This window comes from Pieris rapae, chromosome 9, assembly GCF_905147795.1.
Source record: "Pieris rapae chromosome 9, ilPieRapa1.1, whole genome shotgun sequence".
NCBI classification, from domain to species: Eukaryota; Metazoa; Arthropoda; class Insecta; order Lepidoptera; family Pieridae; genus Pieris; species Pieris rapae.
The window spans coordinates 10,200,340-10,220,505 of NC_059517.1; the positions used below are offsets into that span (position 1 = coordinate 10,200,340).

The 20,166-nt window shown below is 31.5% G+C and overlaps 2 protein-coding genes across 2 annotated transcripts in view; both read right to left on the minus strand.

Annotated features, from left to right (window-relative positions):
* Positions 1-11,903, minus strand: part of LOC110999388 (ribosomal protein S6 kinase alpha-4-like) — a 59,162-nt gene extending 47,259 nt beyond the window's left edge. Inside the window, exons 1-2 of the mRNA XM_045629664.1 lie at positions 11,008-11,903; positions 5,649-5,717 (exon numbers count right to left, since the gene is read on the minus strand). Of these exons, the coding sequence (XP_045485620.1) occupies positions 5,649-5,717; positions 11,008-11,407 (469 nt within the window). The 5' untranslated portion in view covers positions 11,408-11,903. The remainder of the gene's footprint in view (positions 1-5,648; positions 5,718-11,007) is intronic.
* Positions 11,904-17,736: 5,833 nt separating this feature from the next.
* On the minus strand, positions 17,737-19,656 carry LOC123689472. Its single transcript, XM_045629665.1, has 2 exons — positions 18,466-19,656; positions 17,737-18,370 (listed from the first exon to the last, which is right to left on the minus strand). Exons 1-2 carry the CDS (start codon positions 19,100-19,102, stop codon positions 18,330-18,332), a joined length of 678 nt encoding a protein of 225 aa, XP_045485621.1. The 5' UTR covers positions 19,103-19,656; the 3' UTR covers positions 17,737-18,329.
* Between the last annotated feature and the right edge of the window lie 510 nt (positions 19,657-20,166).

Sequence of the window (20,166 nt, forward strand, 5' to 3'; positions counted from 1 at the left end):
TATCAAAAACGAAAGAAAAATAACATATTTTTTTTATGGGGCGGAGAACATTTTGGGTGTGATATGGTTGTCACTGGCCCCGGTTCAGCATCATGCTGTGGAACAGATGTCTACCACTCCGCTGATCATTCTGCCAGAGACCACAACAGTTAGTTTGCGGCTCAGACGAAAAACAAGAAAAATAATCTAACAGTAAAAAAGTGTTGGAAGATTTGTGTGTTAAATAAAAAATAAGAAAAATTTTACTAGAAGAATAAGAAATAGCAAAATATTTTTGGCCGTATTAAAAACTAGATTTCTTAGGATTTTACTCAGTAACGTACCTGCATAGATGTTTACAGGAACACAATAAAATATGACCTTTACATCAAGTTTAAAAAAACTAGTCTAGAACTACAGTTGCCGCTTATAACACTGCAATATAAACCGAACGCCTTTTTAATAAGGTACAAAACTGCACAAATGATTGCACTTCCGCAAGCTAAATGCAATTATTGAAACGGTTACGCAATCTGACGTTTAAGTGAAAAGGAAGTATAGTCCAGGCGCCAAAGGTAGTTGAGTATGCAAAATGTGAGGACCGGCAACTATGCTCAAATTCTTTTACCTGAGACCATAAATAATAGAAAATCACATGTTGCCGGCAGCTGTACTGGTCCTTTTCCCTTTTCCCCACCCCTCTCTCCTCTCGGCGCCTTGCTGAGTCATAGCACTCGGAAACGTCAGTAAAAGAGAATTCGTAGCCCATAACGGTTTATTTTTACGTATCTAAGTAATATTATTTAAGTTTTTTTGCAGTTGAGTGTCTTATTAGTGTGTTTTATTTAAATAAAAGGGCGGAAAATGTCACTACAAGTGATAAATCTAAAGAAGCGAAAAGTAAGTGAATTGTCGTGTTTGTTTTGTGATAAAACGGGTGATTTAGTGAAAAATCCAAAATTACAAACGTTTACTACTATTCAAAGAGCAGCAGATCGCAGAAAAGATGACATTAGTAAGAAATTAGAAAGTGATACAGACTTTATTGCCCACAATTGTTCTTGGCATCGAGCTTGTATTGCAACTTATATTAGTGAAGAGAAAATCAGGCGTCGAGAATTAGCATTACTAAAGCAGGAGAATGCCTCTGTTCCCACTTCCTCTACAGAAGCAAATGTTTCAGGTAGCCAAAGTGTTCGTCGGTCATCAAGAAGTGAATTAAAAATTGATACAAGTAATAAATGTTTAATTTGTGGTAAACAATCAAGAAATAAGAACAAAACTCTTCTTTTATGTTCTAAAATTTCAGCAGCGGAACAAATTTTAAATATTGCTCGAAAAAAACAAGATTATGTTTTCACTAAAATTAGCATTTGCGAACATCCAGCTGATTTATTTGCAATGGAAGTGAGGTATCATAAACATTGTTATCGTGATTATCTACGGCAACCAAGAAACTCTGAAAATCCAGCAGGCAGACCTTCAAGTCAAATACCACATGGCATCCTTATGGAGGCATTTGAAAAACTAATCGATGAAATGAAAGATAAATTAACATCTCACTCTTTTGAAGTGTCATTCTTGGGCAAGCGACTAGCTGAACTCACTGAAATAGAAGATGCAATTGTAGAAAATCGCGTTATGAAATCACTGCTCATTGATAAGTATGGTGAAAATGTTTTATTTTCATATCCGAGCGATAGATCAAAATCATCATTGGTGTTTATGGGCAATATACCACTGGATGAAGTCATTGAACATATTCGTACCGTAAATTCAACAAACTACACTGTTCAAGTAGCTAAACAACTTCGAAAAGAAATACTAAATACCAAAGTAATGCCAGATGGGTATTTATGTGATGAAATTTTAATTGAACAGTTTTTACAAAAAGGTCAATTACCGAATAACTGGCTAATGTTTATGCAAGCATTGTTCAGTTCAAAGAATAACAAATTAAGTGAGAATTATAATCGACGAGCGTTATCAGTGTTTTATGATATGTATTTCACGATTACTGAGAAACACACTCCAAAGCATATAGCTTTAGCTCAATCAAATAGCTATGAAAGGAAAGATGATAAATTATACCCACGACAAATGACTAAGCAACTACTGCCGGAATTGTTGATTCAACCCTGTAAATGTACATCCAATTGTAAAACAATGGCTTGCTCTTGTAAAAAATTACAGATTGATTGTATTGCGTTATGCAAATGCATAAATAACGATTGTCAAAATAAAAAAGATTGATGATTATACTTATTTTTATGATATGTTTGAATTTGCTTTTTTGTATTAAATAATTTTTTTAACAATAATTATTGTTTTTTTTATTAATTTTTCTGTTCTTTTTCCACTTGACTAGCTATAAGTATCTTTAATTATAAAAAAAAATTGATATTGCCGTTAATACAATTATTTTAATGATACCAAAGCATATGTTCAGTCCATTTACTTGATGTCTAAGGGGGTGGGGTGTAAAAAAAAATTGGACCAATACAACTCCTGGCAACATTCGAAATCATAATTTGCATGCTTTTCTGAGTTCAAAACCATAAACCGAATGCGGTCCTCACATTTTGCATACTCAACTCCATCCAGCGCCCGGTCTAGTAATCGCCACGCTTATTTGCTTTTAAATTCTCTGTTATTGTCATTAATTTTATTATTAATTAATATTGCGTAACTGAGACATTTTAAATTATTATTCAATTATTTGTAATCGTACAGTTAACATATACAACAAAAATCAATTAAACTAAAGAATTATGTAATACATTATATTTACTAAAAAGCTCACAAAATTACATACATATTTATGTAATACCTAATTCGGCTATTGTCTGTGGTGTGACAGTGAGGGTGTGCTCTACTACTCGCTAGTTCGAATTAATTACTATTTATCAGGTATTTCTATTTAAAAAAATATTAATTCTCGACATCAGCTATTTTACACGTACTTTTAGGTATGAATCAGTTCCTTTAAAAATCTCTAAGACATATTCGGAACCTCAAATCATATACTACAATTGGACAACAGACAATTGGTTTATAAAAACGGCAAAATATCAAATATAATAGTACATTGTAACAAAGAATCGCCCGTTGTTCACACATAATAAGTACCCTTATGGTTATTCGCTTATAACCCTTCACAGCGGAACTATTTCACTATGATAATTACGCACGCCTTTTTGCAATCGTTATTTACTGTTATGATTGCAACCACGCATAGGTAATAGATTAATAAAGCAGCCAACTCTACGAAAAAAACTAACAAGGCAAACACGACAAATTCGTAAAATATTTTAATATACACTTTTATTTACCTATTTACATATTATTACAAAAAAATGAATTTACATCAGTGTACTTTACAGAGGGTAAAGTACAAGAAGTGCATAATTAATTAACTTTAAAAGAAACTAAAAAAAACATGTAACTATAACTAAAAAATTAAATAAATCTAAGAAAAAATATAAATATGTAAGTAATAATATGTATAAACAAAAATGTAAAAGCTTGTCCAAGTGAGTCACAATTAATATAATATATAAGTAGAAGCTAATTACGAGGCAAAATAAAAATGATCAAAGAGGAGATTTTTAAATAAATTTAAAGACTGAGCTCATCTGATATCAAATGGTAAGGAATTCCATAGCTGGATACTTTGAGCTATATCTAATGTTATAATTTCGAGCAGTGTTGGATTAGTGGCTTCATCCCTGAGAGCGTAGGTTCGGTCCCTAGCTGTGCACCAATTGACTTTCTTTCTATGTGCGCATTTAGCTTTCGATCGAACGACGAAGGAAAACATCGTGAGGAAACCCGCTTGCCTTAGACCCAAAAAGACGACCGCGTGAGTCAGGCACAGGAGGCTGACATGCCAATTAGATTTACAAATTATGATGAAACAGTTATAGGAATCTAAGGCCGTGACCTAAAAAGGTTGTAGATCTACTGATCTATTTTTATGTTATCATTGCAATGTAGGTGAAAAAATTATTGATAAAAAATTTCGCAATAGAGGGTTAAATAGAAACTAAGCTAGAATCAGGCTAGAAGCTCGAAATATCTATATCAATATCGCCTCACATTACGATCTAACGTGATGCGGTCTAGCGTAGGATTTAACAAGAACGTGTATGACCACGTTTTACGTTAGCATACGTACGTAATGTATGAACAAGCATCGTGACTGGAACTATACTTGTAATAGAAAATGACAGAGACAGTTTCTAAATATAAATACTTTCGACGCATTGTCCTGCACTAGAATATATTTACAATTGTTCCTATACAATATCGTATAACACTATTTATGACATTTTCCACCATACCAAATTAGATATAAGGAAAAAATTTCAGAAGCGAGAGGACTTTGACTATCTAGAGGTCTTTAAAATATTAAGTGGTCGTTATTAATTTCAACTCTCTTTTATCTATTTATGTACTTAATTTACTTAAGTTGTCTGTTTCATATACATATTTTGTTTATCAATGTCTATGTTTTGACTTTGTGTTGTTTCGACGTGTTTTCTTCTATAATATTATCTGATAAATAATATTATATATAAAGTCGTAGTTGTAGTAGGTTGTTTATAGTTTTCTGATTGCACTGTTGTATTGTGAAAACAATCTAAAATTATAAACGTTGTAAGGAAATTTTCGTAATTTTTCGTGTTCGCAACAAAGCAATTATATTTCTATTTATAAGCTTTCAGATATAAAACGTGATCCCAACGCACGTTAGGGAAAGCCTACGAACAAGAGTTAAGAAATAGTCTAAACAAGAAAAGTTCGAAAATGATTTCCATTCATTTTACGAGGATAAATTCTTGTAAATATATATAAAACAGAAAATTTCACAGAATCGGAAAATTCAGTTGAATAAACGTAGGACGTTATCAAGGACGGATACATTATTTGTTTTAAATATGTTAAGTATCTTGTCAACTTAAAATTCAAAATTTCGAACCTGGGACTTCCGGATCTTGTAGATACGCTAACCATGTACCATGAGTAAATATTTTGGTATAGGGCGTAGACAATTCTAAATTTAAATTAATCCTTCTTCCTTCATAGACTGGTCTTTGAACTTGTAATGTTGCCGGGAATCGAACCCAGTTGAAACACCAGGTGTCACACATATATGCACTGTATGACGAACATAGGTTAGAAATGTTAATGCTAGGTTAAGTTCAAAATGGGGCGATGTGCATTGTGGAGTGCAGATGGTTCGGTCACTGACCCACCACGTGGTAGTCATTAAACCCATATCGCTTTATAGGGATAGTGGGGAACGGTTTTTAACTACAGTAATTGTATCTCTTTCGTTACATGATGGGATATTTCATAAGAAATCACATGTAAATTTTTGTCATACATAAATCATCAGATTTGAATACTTTTAATAAATAATTTATAAAAACTTTCTGTAGATGTTTCGATAAACGATCATTATACAGGGTAATAATGACATTTAACACTTGTAAATATTTCATGACGAAAAATAAATGTAATCATTCAAAAACCCACTACATGTTAAATAAATGTCTCGTTTATTTATTTGCTAAGTAATAAAGACCATATTAAATGTTAATGAATATTATTATGATACATTTTGTATGTCATATGTCAATAAAACTAAATACATATAAACTCACCTCCAGTGCCGAGTACTTTGAGAAGATCGAAGTGTGATATGTCCACTTTTGAAGCACCGTTAAGATTAACTGCAACAAACAAAACAAATATAAAAATATGTTTTTTTTAAACAGCATATAAAGCCTTCTAAAAATCAAAACTGCTTTGATTTTAAGATACGAACTTAAGGACCTATCCCTTCAAACTCCAAAAAACTACATTATTTCTTTCCAATTTCTGTCATTGATTCTTAAAGTAGAGCGAATGGAAAATATATAATATTATGTGCAGTTGAGTAGTTTATGTATCCATTTTGAAAGATTGAAACACGATTTAAATAAGTTTGGTTATTTTTAATCATTTGCTTAAGATAAAAAACAAATCGAAAACATAGTAAATTTTTCAAACTTAGAATTAATTTTATGACGAAAATTTATAAAGAACATGATTTTGAAATTTATACGATACATTTTATCGCAACCCAAGTAAAACCCATGAATAATATCCATTTCAGAAAACTAATTGTTATTACTCTCCATTGCGCAGCGCAGTCCACCCTGAGACATTGACACAGCAATTCGTGCTGGGATAGGGCCTTAATTCGTTTTGACATTATCGTATCTTTAGATGCCCGCTAGATGCCCTCTGCCCCACTTGTGAGATATGGGACTCTAAGTCAACCCAAAAGTAAATAATAAATATTTTATTTTGTACCTATTCAATTTTTTATTTAAATGTATGATTTCTTTACTTTAATATATATATTTGGTTTAGTTAACATTTATTAAATGCAGCATCGGCCAACGTGACACAAAAATCTATCTCCAAAGTAATTTACAAAACAGAAATATGTAAATATTTACATAATAATAGTATTTATACAACGACAAAGTCAACGGTCCCTTGAACTCGTTAGGACTATTTGTAAGTCGACTCAATGTTATTTTTTATTCTGTAACAAAAACCAACTGATCTTGACGAATTCCTAAAATATTTAATAAACTCAATGATAATAACATCTCACTTACGAGTAGAATATCTGAATAATATTCACGCAAAACTGAATGAAAAATCTTCGTGCGTACATTCCCATGAATAATATCTATATGAAAAACAATTTCAATTCGAAATTCTCATCAAAGGGACTTTATCATATTCCGATCGTGAAAACCGATAGTCGTTACAGCCGATGTCGTTGTTATTAAGTACCAAATACAAGAGGAATTCAACCTTTGATTTTGGTCAATACAACCAGCATGTTGTTCTAAACGATGTTGTAAACCGTTTTGACTGAAAATCCTTTCCAATACAACACAACCACACACAACCTAGACGCCTTCCGTATCGCACAAAAGTACTGCAAGGATCATAAAACAAAAACCTTTCACTTACTCAATTAACTTAAAAAATCATAAGCTATGATAAACATACGCAAATCTAAAGATAAAGCAGGAACTTTATACGTCAAAAGGTCTGTAGTAAATAGCTATGACGTTTGCATTACGTACGAGACGCAAGGAAATAATAAAGTTATTACCACACGCGTAGAACTTCGGTTTATTAACTTCCATTATTGAGTAAAAGATAAAACGTATTAAATGAAAACGTTGTGACGTTACACCTTCAACTAACAGGCTTGGAATGAGACGCATTCCTATTTCTAAAGCTCAAATCAAAACCCCTTTTGTTTTACCGACAATACCCAATTCAATAAGCCAATAGAAATTACAAAATTGCAAAAAACAAGGCCTAGTTTATCGCAATGATCTCAAAACAATGGATGTAATTGAAGTTATTTTTGGACTCGTAAGCCGCCCAATTTCATTACATGAATGTAGGAATTTTAAATATATCTTTATCGGATGTATTTATAATTTATTATTTACACATCTCGACGTTCCAAGCCATTGTCAACGAAATATATATTATTACTAGCTGCCCCCGCTAACTTCGTTTCTTTTTAGTACATACCGAGATGGAACATATTGCTATGCCACCCCAGAGACTGTTCGGTTTTCAAGAATGAAAACTTTTTAGATTTTTCTCAATATAGAGTTCAAGTTGCAAGTTCCTAATTTACAAATAAGAATAGGCATTACGAAAAAAAACTTACTCGAAAAGGGGTAAAAATTAAGAGCTGTATCTATTTTTGTATGTTGTAACATAAAAAAATAAAAACAAAAAAAATGTCCAATAAATAAAAATAATATATTTTGGGGTGGACAACCCTTATTACTCAGGGGTTCGAAAGATTGATAGCAGCCGATTATCAGATTTACTGAATATGTAAAAAAATTCATAAGAATCGGTCGAGCTTTTTCGGAGGAGTATGCAAACGAATAATGTGAAACGAGAACTTTATATATATATATATACAGAGATTGTGGTTACATCCGTCAAAGAAACTTTAAATATGTCAAACTCGCCTAAAGATAACTATACTTATTTAGAAAATATAGATTTACTGGCTGACCCGGCGAACTTCGTACCGCGTAAGTCAATTAAAGTCGTGTTACAGATTAGTTGATAAGTTCAACTATTAAAATAATTTATGATTTCAAAAAAGTACTACGATGCAGACAGAATAAATATTAAATTCAATATTGTTACCGAATTTCTCATATTACAGTATGACTTTATATGTTGTAACATATATGTTTACTTAAGTAGATTAATTTATTTTTCTTTGTTTACAAAAACATACATTTCTGAACGCACAAAAAAAAATTTGACAACAAATTTTTATTGTGAGTTTATATTTAGTTTTAAAATATCTTAAATATGATATTATCCGAATATAGTTGATATATGTATGTATATATATATCTTGTAAATTAAATACATACGTTCTGTAATTTAAGGAGTTCTTGCAGTATCACCGGGATAAACAATAAATGTTTGAAATTACGAAACCATATTTATTTGATATTTTTCATTTTACGTCTATTGTTTCAATTTTTATCTTCTCGAGTTAAATTAATTTAAATTACTTTATTTATTTATAAGTTCTATATTATATCATAAGCAAGCAGCTACCAAAGGAAAAAAATAACAAATAACGACAAAAATATATATGTATATATACAAATAATAATTATAACCAAATCTGGGTATATAATATAAACTTAAACCGCATTAAGAGCATACGTATATATGATAAACAAAGTTTCGGTAAGTTCAAAGATTGTTTTAAACTATATCAATTTAACTCTATTAATAGGCTTATTAAATGATAACCCAGTCTTATACTAACAACGATATAAGCAAATTATTAAAGTAATAGAATACGCTACTCCATTTAGCCAAGGGCAAATAACCCACTAAGTAAAACCTCATTATTATTAAGTAGAAAATACGTACATGTTTGAGGTCAATCGTGTGTCCAAATTATCGAGAGTGATTTGATCAATATCGTTAATGTATAGCTTTCACTTACTTAACATAAAATCCTTGAAATTTCACAAACTGAGATTTATTAGAAAAACATATCACTATGCTTTATAGATAGCAAGATGAATGCTATTGGCACACTAGATAATTATATATATCTTTGTATGTACCAAGATATATTTCTTAAGTGGAGTTTTTGGAGATTATTTAGGTTCTTTATATAATACTTGTCTTTATTGATTGTTTTTTTTTAATTTTATATTTAAGTCTACTGATACTCTATTCCTAATGACTTTACATTCATTAAGTAATTTTAATTATTTCATTTATTAATTTTTTTGAAAATCAACTTGTAATTTATAAATTTATCTACCTAGGTTAATTTTTTAGTAATATAGACAATATGACAATTAATTGCTTTGTCATTACCACTATCAGGCAGTGATAACATATTAGCATGAAGACAAAAAACCAATGATTGTAAATCTGTAGTAACTAAACAAAACAAAGGATTTTTATTTATTTAAATATAAAACACATTACAATGTTATAAAGACAGGAAGGTTAGGAAGTAATTTTATTTTCAATATAAGCCCTTTTTAAACCATTTGTTTTCTAATATAGGGCCTAGTTTTTACTGCAAGAATTTGTCAATTATCATATTCAGTACATACAAACATAAGTTATCATTACTTCCTATTTTGATAAAGACTTAGGAACATAATTGCTATGTTTACACTAATTATTAAACATATTATTTCATCAGACTAAGTCAGAAAATAAAACAAAATGGGAACACTAATGTATACATTTAAATGTAGATTTAATTAATATTATAATTATTATACAACTACTTTTTATTATCATAGATACTAATGTAAGAGTCAATCACTTCAATTTTTTACTATGTTTATTTATTTTAATGGAAAACCATTGCGCTTAGATTAAATAAAATAAAATGGTATCAAATAATTCATCGTCTCCTATTTTAATAAATCAGTATATTATTAAAAACTCTATGAAACCAAATTATTATGCTTGTTCAATTTTGATATTCATTTTGAAAGATGCATATGTAGGCATATTACTTAAGATAGAGATATATATTAAAAGATTTCATAATTTTCATATATCTATAAGCAAAACAAACATTCAAGTTATAACAAGATATATACAATAATTATGATAGAGTCAAGATTACCTTTGTATAATAGATTTATTAATGAGAAATATTAAAAGAAACAATATAAATAACAACAATAAACCTTTGACATCTTTGACCTCAAATTAAAAGGTAACAATGACTTAGTGTGACTCATACAAGATAAATTATTAGACCAATAGTTCACTAGCCAGTTGTGTTAATATACAGTATACATAAAAATACTTTTGGTTTCATTTTTTTCATTCTTCATGCGGTTTAATTTTTTCTTTGTAACAGGTGTCCTGTCTTAACTTGTCACTCATTATTATGTAATTACATGATAATTTTAAAACTCAATTCACTCAAAATTTTATGAAATTTATAAACATAATGATTATTTAAACTTGATAAATATAAAAGCATTTTACTACCTAACAAAAATGAAAAGTTGTTGTTGACCTAATAAAGTCCCCTACAGATGTATAGAACATGTTTGCTCAAACTATATGCATGTTAATTCTTAGTAAAAACCAATTTGGCTTTTATCTAGGCTATTTAATTACATTTGACTAATATTACAACTTGATCATATGACCTGGTATTGAAACTCACATAAAATTATTTCCAAATATAAGTTTAGGGGTAGTGTTAATACACGAGGAATATGATAAAGTATATAAGCCAAAGTCCTAAGTAATGATTACTACCATTGGCACACTGAAACAAAATTGGCAAACTTGTATGTTCTATGCATACAAGCTTACCATTATACCTAAAATATAATGTACCTATTAGACTTCTGGCATTTCTAACATACTTATTTCAGAAATTTTAAGTTTACTCACCTTTATTCTTTTTCCTAATTTTACTAGCCTCCACTAAATTCCAATCAATTGAATCCCTCGCTGGTGGTGGTACAACTCCACCAATGAGCTCCACAGAGCTGCTACGCTTACTTGGACCAGGTACCGGTTCCTCAACTTTATTTACTGAGACCTCAACAATTTCAACACTCTTGTCTTTTGCATGACCATTAACTGGTTCAATTCTGGACTTTTTGACAGGTGTTTTCTTATGATTATGTGCACTGTGCCTGTGTTTGAGCTTTGCTGAATGCGATGAATTCCTTGAGCTAATGGGTGAAGGGCAAGCACAGTCCATGCTGCCTTCCTGATCGCTTCCTTCGTAATATCCCGATTCGTGCTCAGGCTTTTTATCCGGCAGATTCATTTCGGCTGTCGCCATGACTATGATAACATAAAGGCACGTAACCTCTTAGTTTTATATATTATTTTGTATCAAGCTCAAGTAAACAAGAACAAATTGCAATCATACTCAAATCATCGAGTATAAATAGTCGTTAGAGGGCGCTTTGATGCATTACCCGACCAAATAAAAATATCATTCCCCACTAATTCACCAAGTATATTAACGAACCTACGCGATTGTTACGGTAAATCACTAGCTCCCGTTTTGATTCAACTGTCACAAAATCTCTCCAAAAATCACAGCCACTTATTATCGTTTCGGATATCCAGTTGCAGCGGCACTGCACAAATTTCGTTTGACACTTCACAGAATTCGTTAAAAGCTTTCACTATGTCTAAATCTGTTTGTCTTCTAAAAAATCTACCCTAACCACTAGTGAACAATAAACTAAAAAAAAAATCGCGCGGACAACAGAGCACACAGCGCGACCAAAACTGAATTGAATTCGAGAAACGCAAAATAGAAACCGTGCGAGAGCCGAGAGGTGCTGCCCCCTCTACGCTACGATTTACGAGGACACATAGTATATGTAAGATTTTCGGATGTACCACATGTCAATGTCACTTATTGACCGACTTCCAAAAAATTGTAACATCGTTTTATCTAATAAAATAAAGAAGAAATCGTAGGACGAAAACTTAGGGTGTAATTTAGTTAGTTATAATTGCAAAGATTATTTAATTTTGTTAAATAATATAAAGCTCTGGGAATTCCCATTATTATCCAACTTTATAATATGATTTAACAAAATTAACAGAAAAATAAAAACTATAGACTAGACTGTAACTTTAGCGCTATTTTAAATAAAAGTTTGTACAATTTAGTAATGCATGTAGTACATAATATATTATTTAAAACATTCTGCCAATATTCTTATACTTTGTTTTTGCGACGGTGAATTAAAATCGTAGCCAGAAATAATTAACACTATGATAAAAAAATACTTGATGACTATAAAAAAACACCTATTTTTTAGGACTAAACTAGAAAAATTGAGTTTGTAAATCACAATTATAAAATGCAACTTTCATAAATATTTTGAACATCTTAAACTTTTCCTTGTACTACTTTATAAGCGTACCATCGAAGTAAACAAAACGAGACAGCGATATTGCTCATACATAGTGCAGAAAGGGATAGACCAGGTAAGAGCGTGTCGAAATGAGAAAAGTAGCTAAGAAACTATTACTATCTCTTTCATTAATACGTTCGAATTTAAAAAAGGGAAGCTTCGGCAGCTTGTGAAACAATTCGATACAAGCCTTTTCGCCAGTATTTTTGCACTAATACAGTTATTAGTTACTGTTGGGTTTAACTCGACGGTGTAACTACTTTTGATATTATAATATAAGCTTATTTGTCTAACATACATTTTATAAGTACATATTTTCTTTGAATTTTGATTATGCAGATCCGTACACCGTAAATGTTTACTAAATATATAAATTTGGTTTCTGGTTGAAAATTTGACATTTGGAGAGAAAAAATAGATTAATTTTAATCACGGATGCCGTTAACCTGAATGTGATAAACTACGGTTAATCAACCTGTTTTCTCCCGTATACATAGTAGTTTCGTAACTTTCGCTGTTAGTTGCAAATAGTAATTTAGTTATTGCTTGTATGTCAATGTTTGTACCACTGTGTCATTCGTTTTAGAATTATTTAAAAAAAAAAAATTTATGTTACGAGAAATGTATGGACTTATTCCGAATACCTGCAAATTAAAATAATTTTAATCAAAATTGTAATACTTAATTGATTAAAATAATTTTAGTATGTGTTATAACAAAGTCAGGTTTGTTCTAATACTCATAGTTCGAGAACAGCTGGACCGATGGGATACCATTTTATAAGTGTTTAAATTATGTCAAAGTTAATTAATTATATTATAACTCGAGAACCTAAAAACAGAAAATTAACGAAAAAGAAAAGAGTCTATACGTAATGTTCATGGGTTTCTGAATTGTCGAACGTTTTATGTTCATCCCGTTGATACGGTAAACTCTCCCTTCAGAACATATTTAAATAAAGGTTGCAAATCGACAAGATATATCCACAATATTAAGTTGAAGGCGTATTTTAGATTTTTTAAATGTCAGTCATTTAAAAAGAATAAAATACATATACAATATATTTTGTGGTCAAAATATTGCGTGCGTTCAGAAATTTATTATGTGTAAACGAAGGAAGATTAATAAAAAAATCGTTGCTAGCAAATCAACCTGCTATTATACATATTAATTTAATTAAAATAATTTGGTAATTGATAACGTTATTTTATAATATCTCATGTAAACTGATACATTATACAAGAAGTTACAGATTATACAAACGATTTAGAATATATTGTAGATATAAACAATATGTTTAAATGAACGTTACCGTTTTTACGCATCGGAGAGCTTTTATCGGATTACCATAAATTTTTATATAGACAATGAGCCTTAATTTTACTAATAAAAAAGTTCACTCTTATTCTATATATACTTAAAAGGGTATATTACTTACACGTATATTTACTTAAAAGGGTTCCCAAATCTTACACTATGAAAAGAAAGATGTACCAACTTAAATGAATAAAGACTTATTATTATTATTATTCTGCTGTCTCTAATGCATTTCCGGGAAGGTTGGTAAGTAATCAGGTATTTCTAATTTCTATATTGTAAGAGTTAATTTTAGTACTAAATAATTGTTAGCTGTATCGGGCTATTTAGAATTAAAAATACAATTTTCGTTTCCTAATATGATAAATCAGTAGAACTACTAAAAAAAGAGTTTCTACTATGAAGTCTCGTATGGTCTGACCTCAGTTCGGTTCAAAGATACTTTATTTCTCAAAGAATAAAATGTGCCTGCAGTATTGCGAATAAACAATTGAAAAGAACATCCTATACATTGCCCTGTATTCCCTTCCCTACCGTCCAGGCACGACCTGGAGCAACAAATCCAGATGACTGCAGACCGTAACGGCCTATAGGGACATGTTAACAAAGCACAGACCGTGCCTGGAACGGTTCTGTGAAAAAAATATTAAATATATAAATGCGGCAAACATAACTAAAAGAACGGGTCTCGAAAGAAATTGCGCCCGGCTCTCCCATAAATATTGTAAATAAAAATATTACCAATGTAGCCAAGTTCTCGTATCTCGCGAAACGCGTAACGCCATTCGTGTACTAGTTTATTTTTAAAAGCTGTGTAAAAAGGCTTACTATAAAGTTAGCGATAATCTAGTTGGTAAAAGGGCCTGGGACTAGTGCTGGGCAGACTACTTATAATTAATTTGCTATATTTGTTTTAAAATAAGTATTGTTTGAAAATTTGCTTTTTTAAAGGAGTACCGAGAGTTTTTTACGTCGGCTTTTTCTCTCGGCCTACACCCTCTGTCTTCTTTGCGATGAGTAGGGATGCCTACAGGTTCAAATTTAATGACGTGGAATAAGAGATACCTGTCTATCTTATGTTCCATATTAAACATATTTTTTTTAACAGAATCATAGTGAATTCTTTCAATAATTACGTGGAAGGTCTGTTATGATATCTTGTGTTGAATTAATTTTGATACTTAATTGTAGAATAATAGTTTACTTATTACGTACATAGTAGGTCAAAAATCAATATAATTTGATTCGATAGGTTCGACCTTTGGTCATATCGATAAAATTGAATATCGAGGACAGGATATTAAATTAGCAGGAGTACAAATGACTTCATTAATTAAGCTTATCATACGTATGATATTAAGTAATGATTTCTTAAAAAATCAGAAATATATTTTTTAAATATGATAAACTTATTAATGATTAGACAATGTTGTTTTGTTTGTTTAACAAAGCATTGCTATCAGTTTCGTTGTCCAGTACATCATCAGCCCTGTAAAACCAGCCGTCCATTTTTGTTTACACCGGTTTTCTCACGCTATTTTGCAGACAGCACAACATCTCAATTGGTGCAGCTGACGTTGGGTTATGCAGACTCTACCACAAGATATAATATAATAGATTGAAAAAACCTAAACATTGGCTATTAACAAAATACATAAAAAGTATAGATACCTAGATAAAATTTATTCCCTGTAAAGCGAATCTTCAATAAGCCATTAGCCGTGAAGTATAGAAGTACATAGCAATGGTATAAAATCTATTGCATGAATAAAGGTAGTTAGTAGTCATAGATTATGTTTGTAGGACCGAGTCTATTCCGGTCAAGGTTCAGACCTTGTTACGATATATTCAATGCTCTTACGCTTATAGGGGATTCTTCCTATTCTCGTTTAGCATCTGAAGACGTGAACGACGAGTTAATTTAAGTTTAGATGTATAATAAATATAAAGAGTAGCTAGGAAGTTGGAATTAGCCATTTTCTATGCCACACTTCTCAAAGTCAAAAATCATTTATTCATATATTCAATGTACACTACATTGTGATACCTATATGAATAAATGATGAAATATGAACGTCAAAAAAAAAATACATAAAATACTTCTAATTTTACATTAACAGACAGTTCTTAAATCAAGGGCGTAGAACGGAAGAGAAGAACCGGCAATAAACTCTATGGTATGTGAACGGCAATTCAGTGACATTTCTTATAGTATAGCGGTGCAAACGAGCCTATAGGTCGCCCAAAAAGGGGAGTCGTAGCCCATGGACACCCATTTTAGTGGGAGCGTTGCCAGGTTTTGGGGGAGGAATGCTCCTTTTTTTTAAACAGTTGGTGTCGTTCTCATGTTCTGAAGTTTCAGAGTAGTTAGGAGATTTTTATTTTGTATTTCGAATATTTAACGTAAATAGTTATAAGTATTATAAATAACGTTCTTTTTGTTTGTTAAAGTACATTATATTTACTTTATAATGTTAGAAGCTTCTTCTTGAAAATGATCATAAATATAAGAAATGTTACCAAAAATAAAAATACGATAAAAACATTATTATACTTCCAGTTTTACTTCTTTAGTTCTTCCAGTTTGTTTCATGAACGTTTTTTAAATCTAATAAGCAAGTAGGTGATCGCTTCCAGTGCCTAACACACGTCATCGACTTTTTGGGTCTAAGACATGTCGGTTTCCTCACGATGTTTTCCTTCACGGTTCGAGCAAATGGTAAATGCGCACATAGAAAGAAAGCCCATTGGTGCACATCCGGGGATCGAACTTACGGCCTCGGGTAAGAGAGTCGCACGCTGGAGCCACTAGGCCAACACTGCTCTACACAAAATCAACTCGGAAATAATTATCTGAACATACAGTACGCGGGAGGGTTTTTGCCATTATTTGTCATTTAAGGTCATAGCAATTGTAGTTACGGTAAACAAGGCAGTTCATTTCATTGTCAACTAATATAAATAAAGATAAGGTTATAGTAATGTATTATATACTTGTAATGGCCTATTAAAAAAATTGAATAGATTACTTTATTACCAATAACAAGAACGTCATTAACCCTTTTTGCGCTTCGGTAAGCCACTTGTACAATATAGATATAGATAGCATAAACAATAAACATAATACATAACTACATTGTCTTTGGAAAATTACGGGAATGTTCTAGTGAACAGAATCATAGTTAATTATTTAATGAATTACGTGGAAGGTCTGCTATTGTATATTGAATCGAATTAATTTTAATAATAAATGCTGAAATAATAGCTCACATTACGTACATAGTATGTTAAATATCACTATAATTTGATTCGTAAGGTTCGACATGTGGACATTGCGATAGTGATTCCGAAGCGACGGGTTTTTCTGAGGTAATTTTTTTTTAAATTTAGCTGTAGTTTTTTGCTCAATTTGCGGAGGACGGGTCTTTCTGCCTGGTTGTAGTGTTGCCAATTCCTACAAAATGTTCCCCCTAGGACCAATTCCCTTAAATACTCTTTAAGCCTTTGTTGTAACAATAGGTTTGAGAGTTAATTTTAAATATATTTTTTTTATATTTTAAGTACATTCAAGTAGAATATAAATATACCGGTTATTTCGATTTTGGACTATAATACATTTGGTTGCATTTACATTTGGTTTAATTTGTTGGTTGGGTTCGAGGCTTAATCTACATTGTGGGTTTTGCGTTTTGAATAAAGTATAAAAATCCTCCTAATTAAAGAAAAACCCCAAGTTAGCATCACTTCAATATTCTGCATCAGGAACAGGCAAGTCACTCTTCACGAGACTGGCCAACCGCTAATAATAGAGACCCAAAACAAGAAAGAAAACTCAATTTCAAGGATACCCAAAGAAAGTTAATGTAAATTACTTAAACGATACACAGGCATTTATATAAAAAAACCCGGTTTTTTATCTGTTTTATTTAAATACAAAAGAAATACATTTCTTTTAAATCGGAAACATTCTATGCAGTCTATAAGTATTACATTTGCGGGAAAATTGTGCCTGCTGTAGTATCTACTCAGCCTCAAGGATAAAAGACAAGAGTTTTTGTCTATGACATCTAATTTCCAATATTAATTAAAATTTACATTATTTGATACGTGATTATAACAGAAAGCTGGAAAGTAATAAAAATAGACTCTTACTTTTTGTTGCTCACGTTTTTTTTCTATTATATTGCTCATTACGTGACTATTATTCCAACAATTGTCACCTTATATATACCATAAAATACTGTAATAGTTGCAGTTGATAACATAAAACAAATATCGGATTGTAATAACCTACTTTCATTTGTTGTATTTAATATTTATAATCTATCTATTAAAACATTCAATTCTGAATGTGTAGTCCCTTACGCGGTAAATTCCAATAGCGACCCTTTTCTTCTCAAACTCATTATAGAGATCGGTAGTCTCTGAGTACTTGGTCACTGTATCTTTCGTTGGATACTTGTGTTTCCCGACCATTTCCAAAGTGGTACACATGATATTGTGACCGAGTTATGAACGAAGGTTGGCGAGTATCGAAATATTCCATAGCCCTAAAGCAAAACACATGATAAATCAACAATACAACGTGATTAAGTACATGTCATAATATTACAGTGTAGAAATGTTACCAAATAAGTGTACTCACCGTAGCCTATTTCGTGTCGAACGGTGCTAGCCTTCACTATCACCGGAGTCTCTTTGTACGCCACGCCAGTTTCCTTTTCATTAGAATCATTCTCGTCTTTAAAGTACTCTTCGAATTTATTATCGTTGAAGAAATTGAAGTCGATCGCCGCCCGCTTCATGGTAGGGGTTGCGCTGCTTCTAACGTCAATTTCGAATTGTAGCATCTTAGCTGGCGACATTACTTCCGCAACTGGCGACGGCCTTACGAAAACATCGTTTTCTTTTTTTGTGAGTGATTGCTTCAATAGATTGATTTGTTTACAATCTTTTAGATCGTCTAGAAGCTTTGGTGTTTCGCATAATTGTTTCTCAGGGGGTAAAAGTGGCGATTCAGGGACCGGTGATTTGTGAGTCGAAGATGTAGGAGTTATAGGAATTGAAGGTGTCTTTGCGGTGATAGAATCGTGTTTAACCCTAACGCTATCAATTGACGTGTCCCTGCCCCCTATTGTGACATTTTCTCCAATTTCAGTCAAATAATCTAAACTCATACGAAAAGTATCGTCGGGCAAATCTAAATTCTCAGCAATAAATAGCTGGTTCGAACTCGTGGAATCGCTTCTTGGCATCGGATTTTCCTTGATAGGCATCTCCATTTTTAATAAAGTTTTATATTGTTTTATTGCATTCGTACAAGATGTATCAAAGTCCTTGAAATTATCTAACTAATCGATAAGCGCAAGAATTTTACATCACTCGTTCACGCAAACATGCGCACTGCAATCAGTGTATTTTGTTTATGTGTGTGAGCTGTCAGACAAGTTTATGCCGCTGTTTTCCTTAAAAATATAAGAGCGAAAATGTTGGCATATAAACGAATTATGTGTTACTGAGTATATAGTTTTTACCAAACTTAATACGGCGTGTTAGTGGCTGTAGCAACGAATAATATTATCGCGCCATAGGCAATCTATAAATAGAATGTTTTATCGTCACTTGCACTGATTTTGCCCGCTCTTTTTGTTCGTTCACTGCACTGTTGTTTATTATTATGTTATATAGTGTCAACACCTCACAATATCGCATAAAGCGAGTAACACGTGTGTTTATTTAGTGTAGATGTGTTTTAATCGACGTTTCTAGTCCGAGATACGCCGCCGTACCGCGTTCTAAAAGGCGACTGCATGACGTACTAGTGTCAACAAACAAGAATCAGCGCGAACCGAGTTTTTCCTTTCTAAAACGATATTCAATGCATGAATTGAATAAATAACACATTAACAATAATCAATAATAATATTACTCAATACAATGATGATTATTTTCGTAAATATGGAACGTATTCTCCTTCAAGGAATATTTATTTTATATATTTAAACTTCGCGCGACTTTTCAACCTGTTGGGTGCACTATACATCATAACGAGCTGTCAACTGTCAGAAATTGATCTGAATCAAACGTAGTTTCCATAGCATAGAGTTGATAACTGCTTGTCATGATTTGCCAGACCGCTGGCAACGCCACCACGGAGAAACAATATGTCAAGGTCGATTTTTATACCGGGTTCAGCAATTTTAGGTTACGTGATATTCGCAATGATATCCAATAACAGTATTTTTTAAATGTTTTGTTTGGCTGTTTATCGATTTAATTTATTTATACGAGTTTTTTTACGGACCTTTTATTACTTTCTGTACTAAGCTTTTAATGAATGAGAATC

Bases quoted from the DNA above. Each gene is read 5' to 3' on its own strand.
- LOC123689472 (XM_045629665.1), bottom strand. From the start codon at position 19,102: ATGGAGATGCCTATCAAGGAAAATCCGATGCCAAGAAGCGATTCCACG. The intron at 18,371-18,465 runs GTGAGTACACTT...GTTTTGCTTTAG, and splicing joins TCGACACGAAATAGGCTACG to GGCTATGGAATATTTCGATA.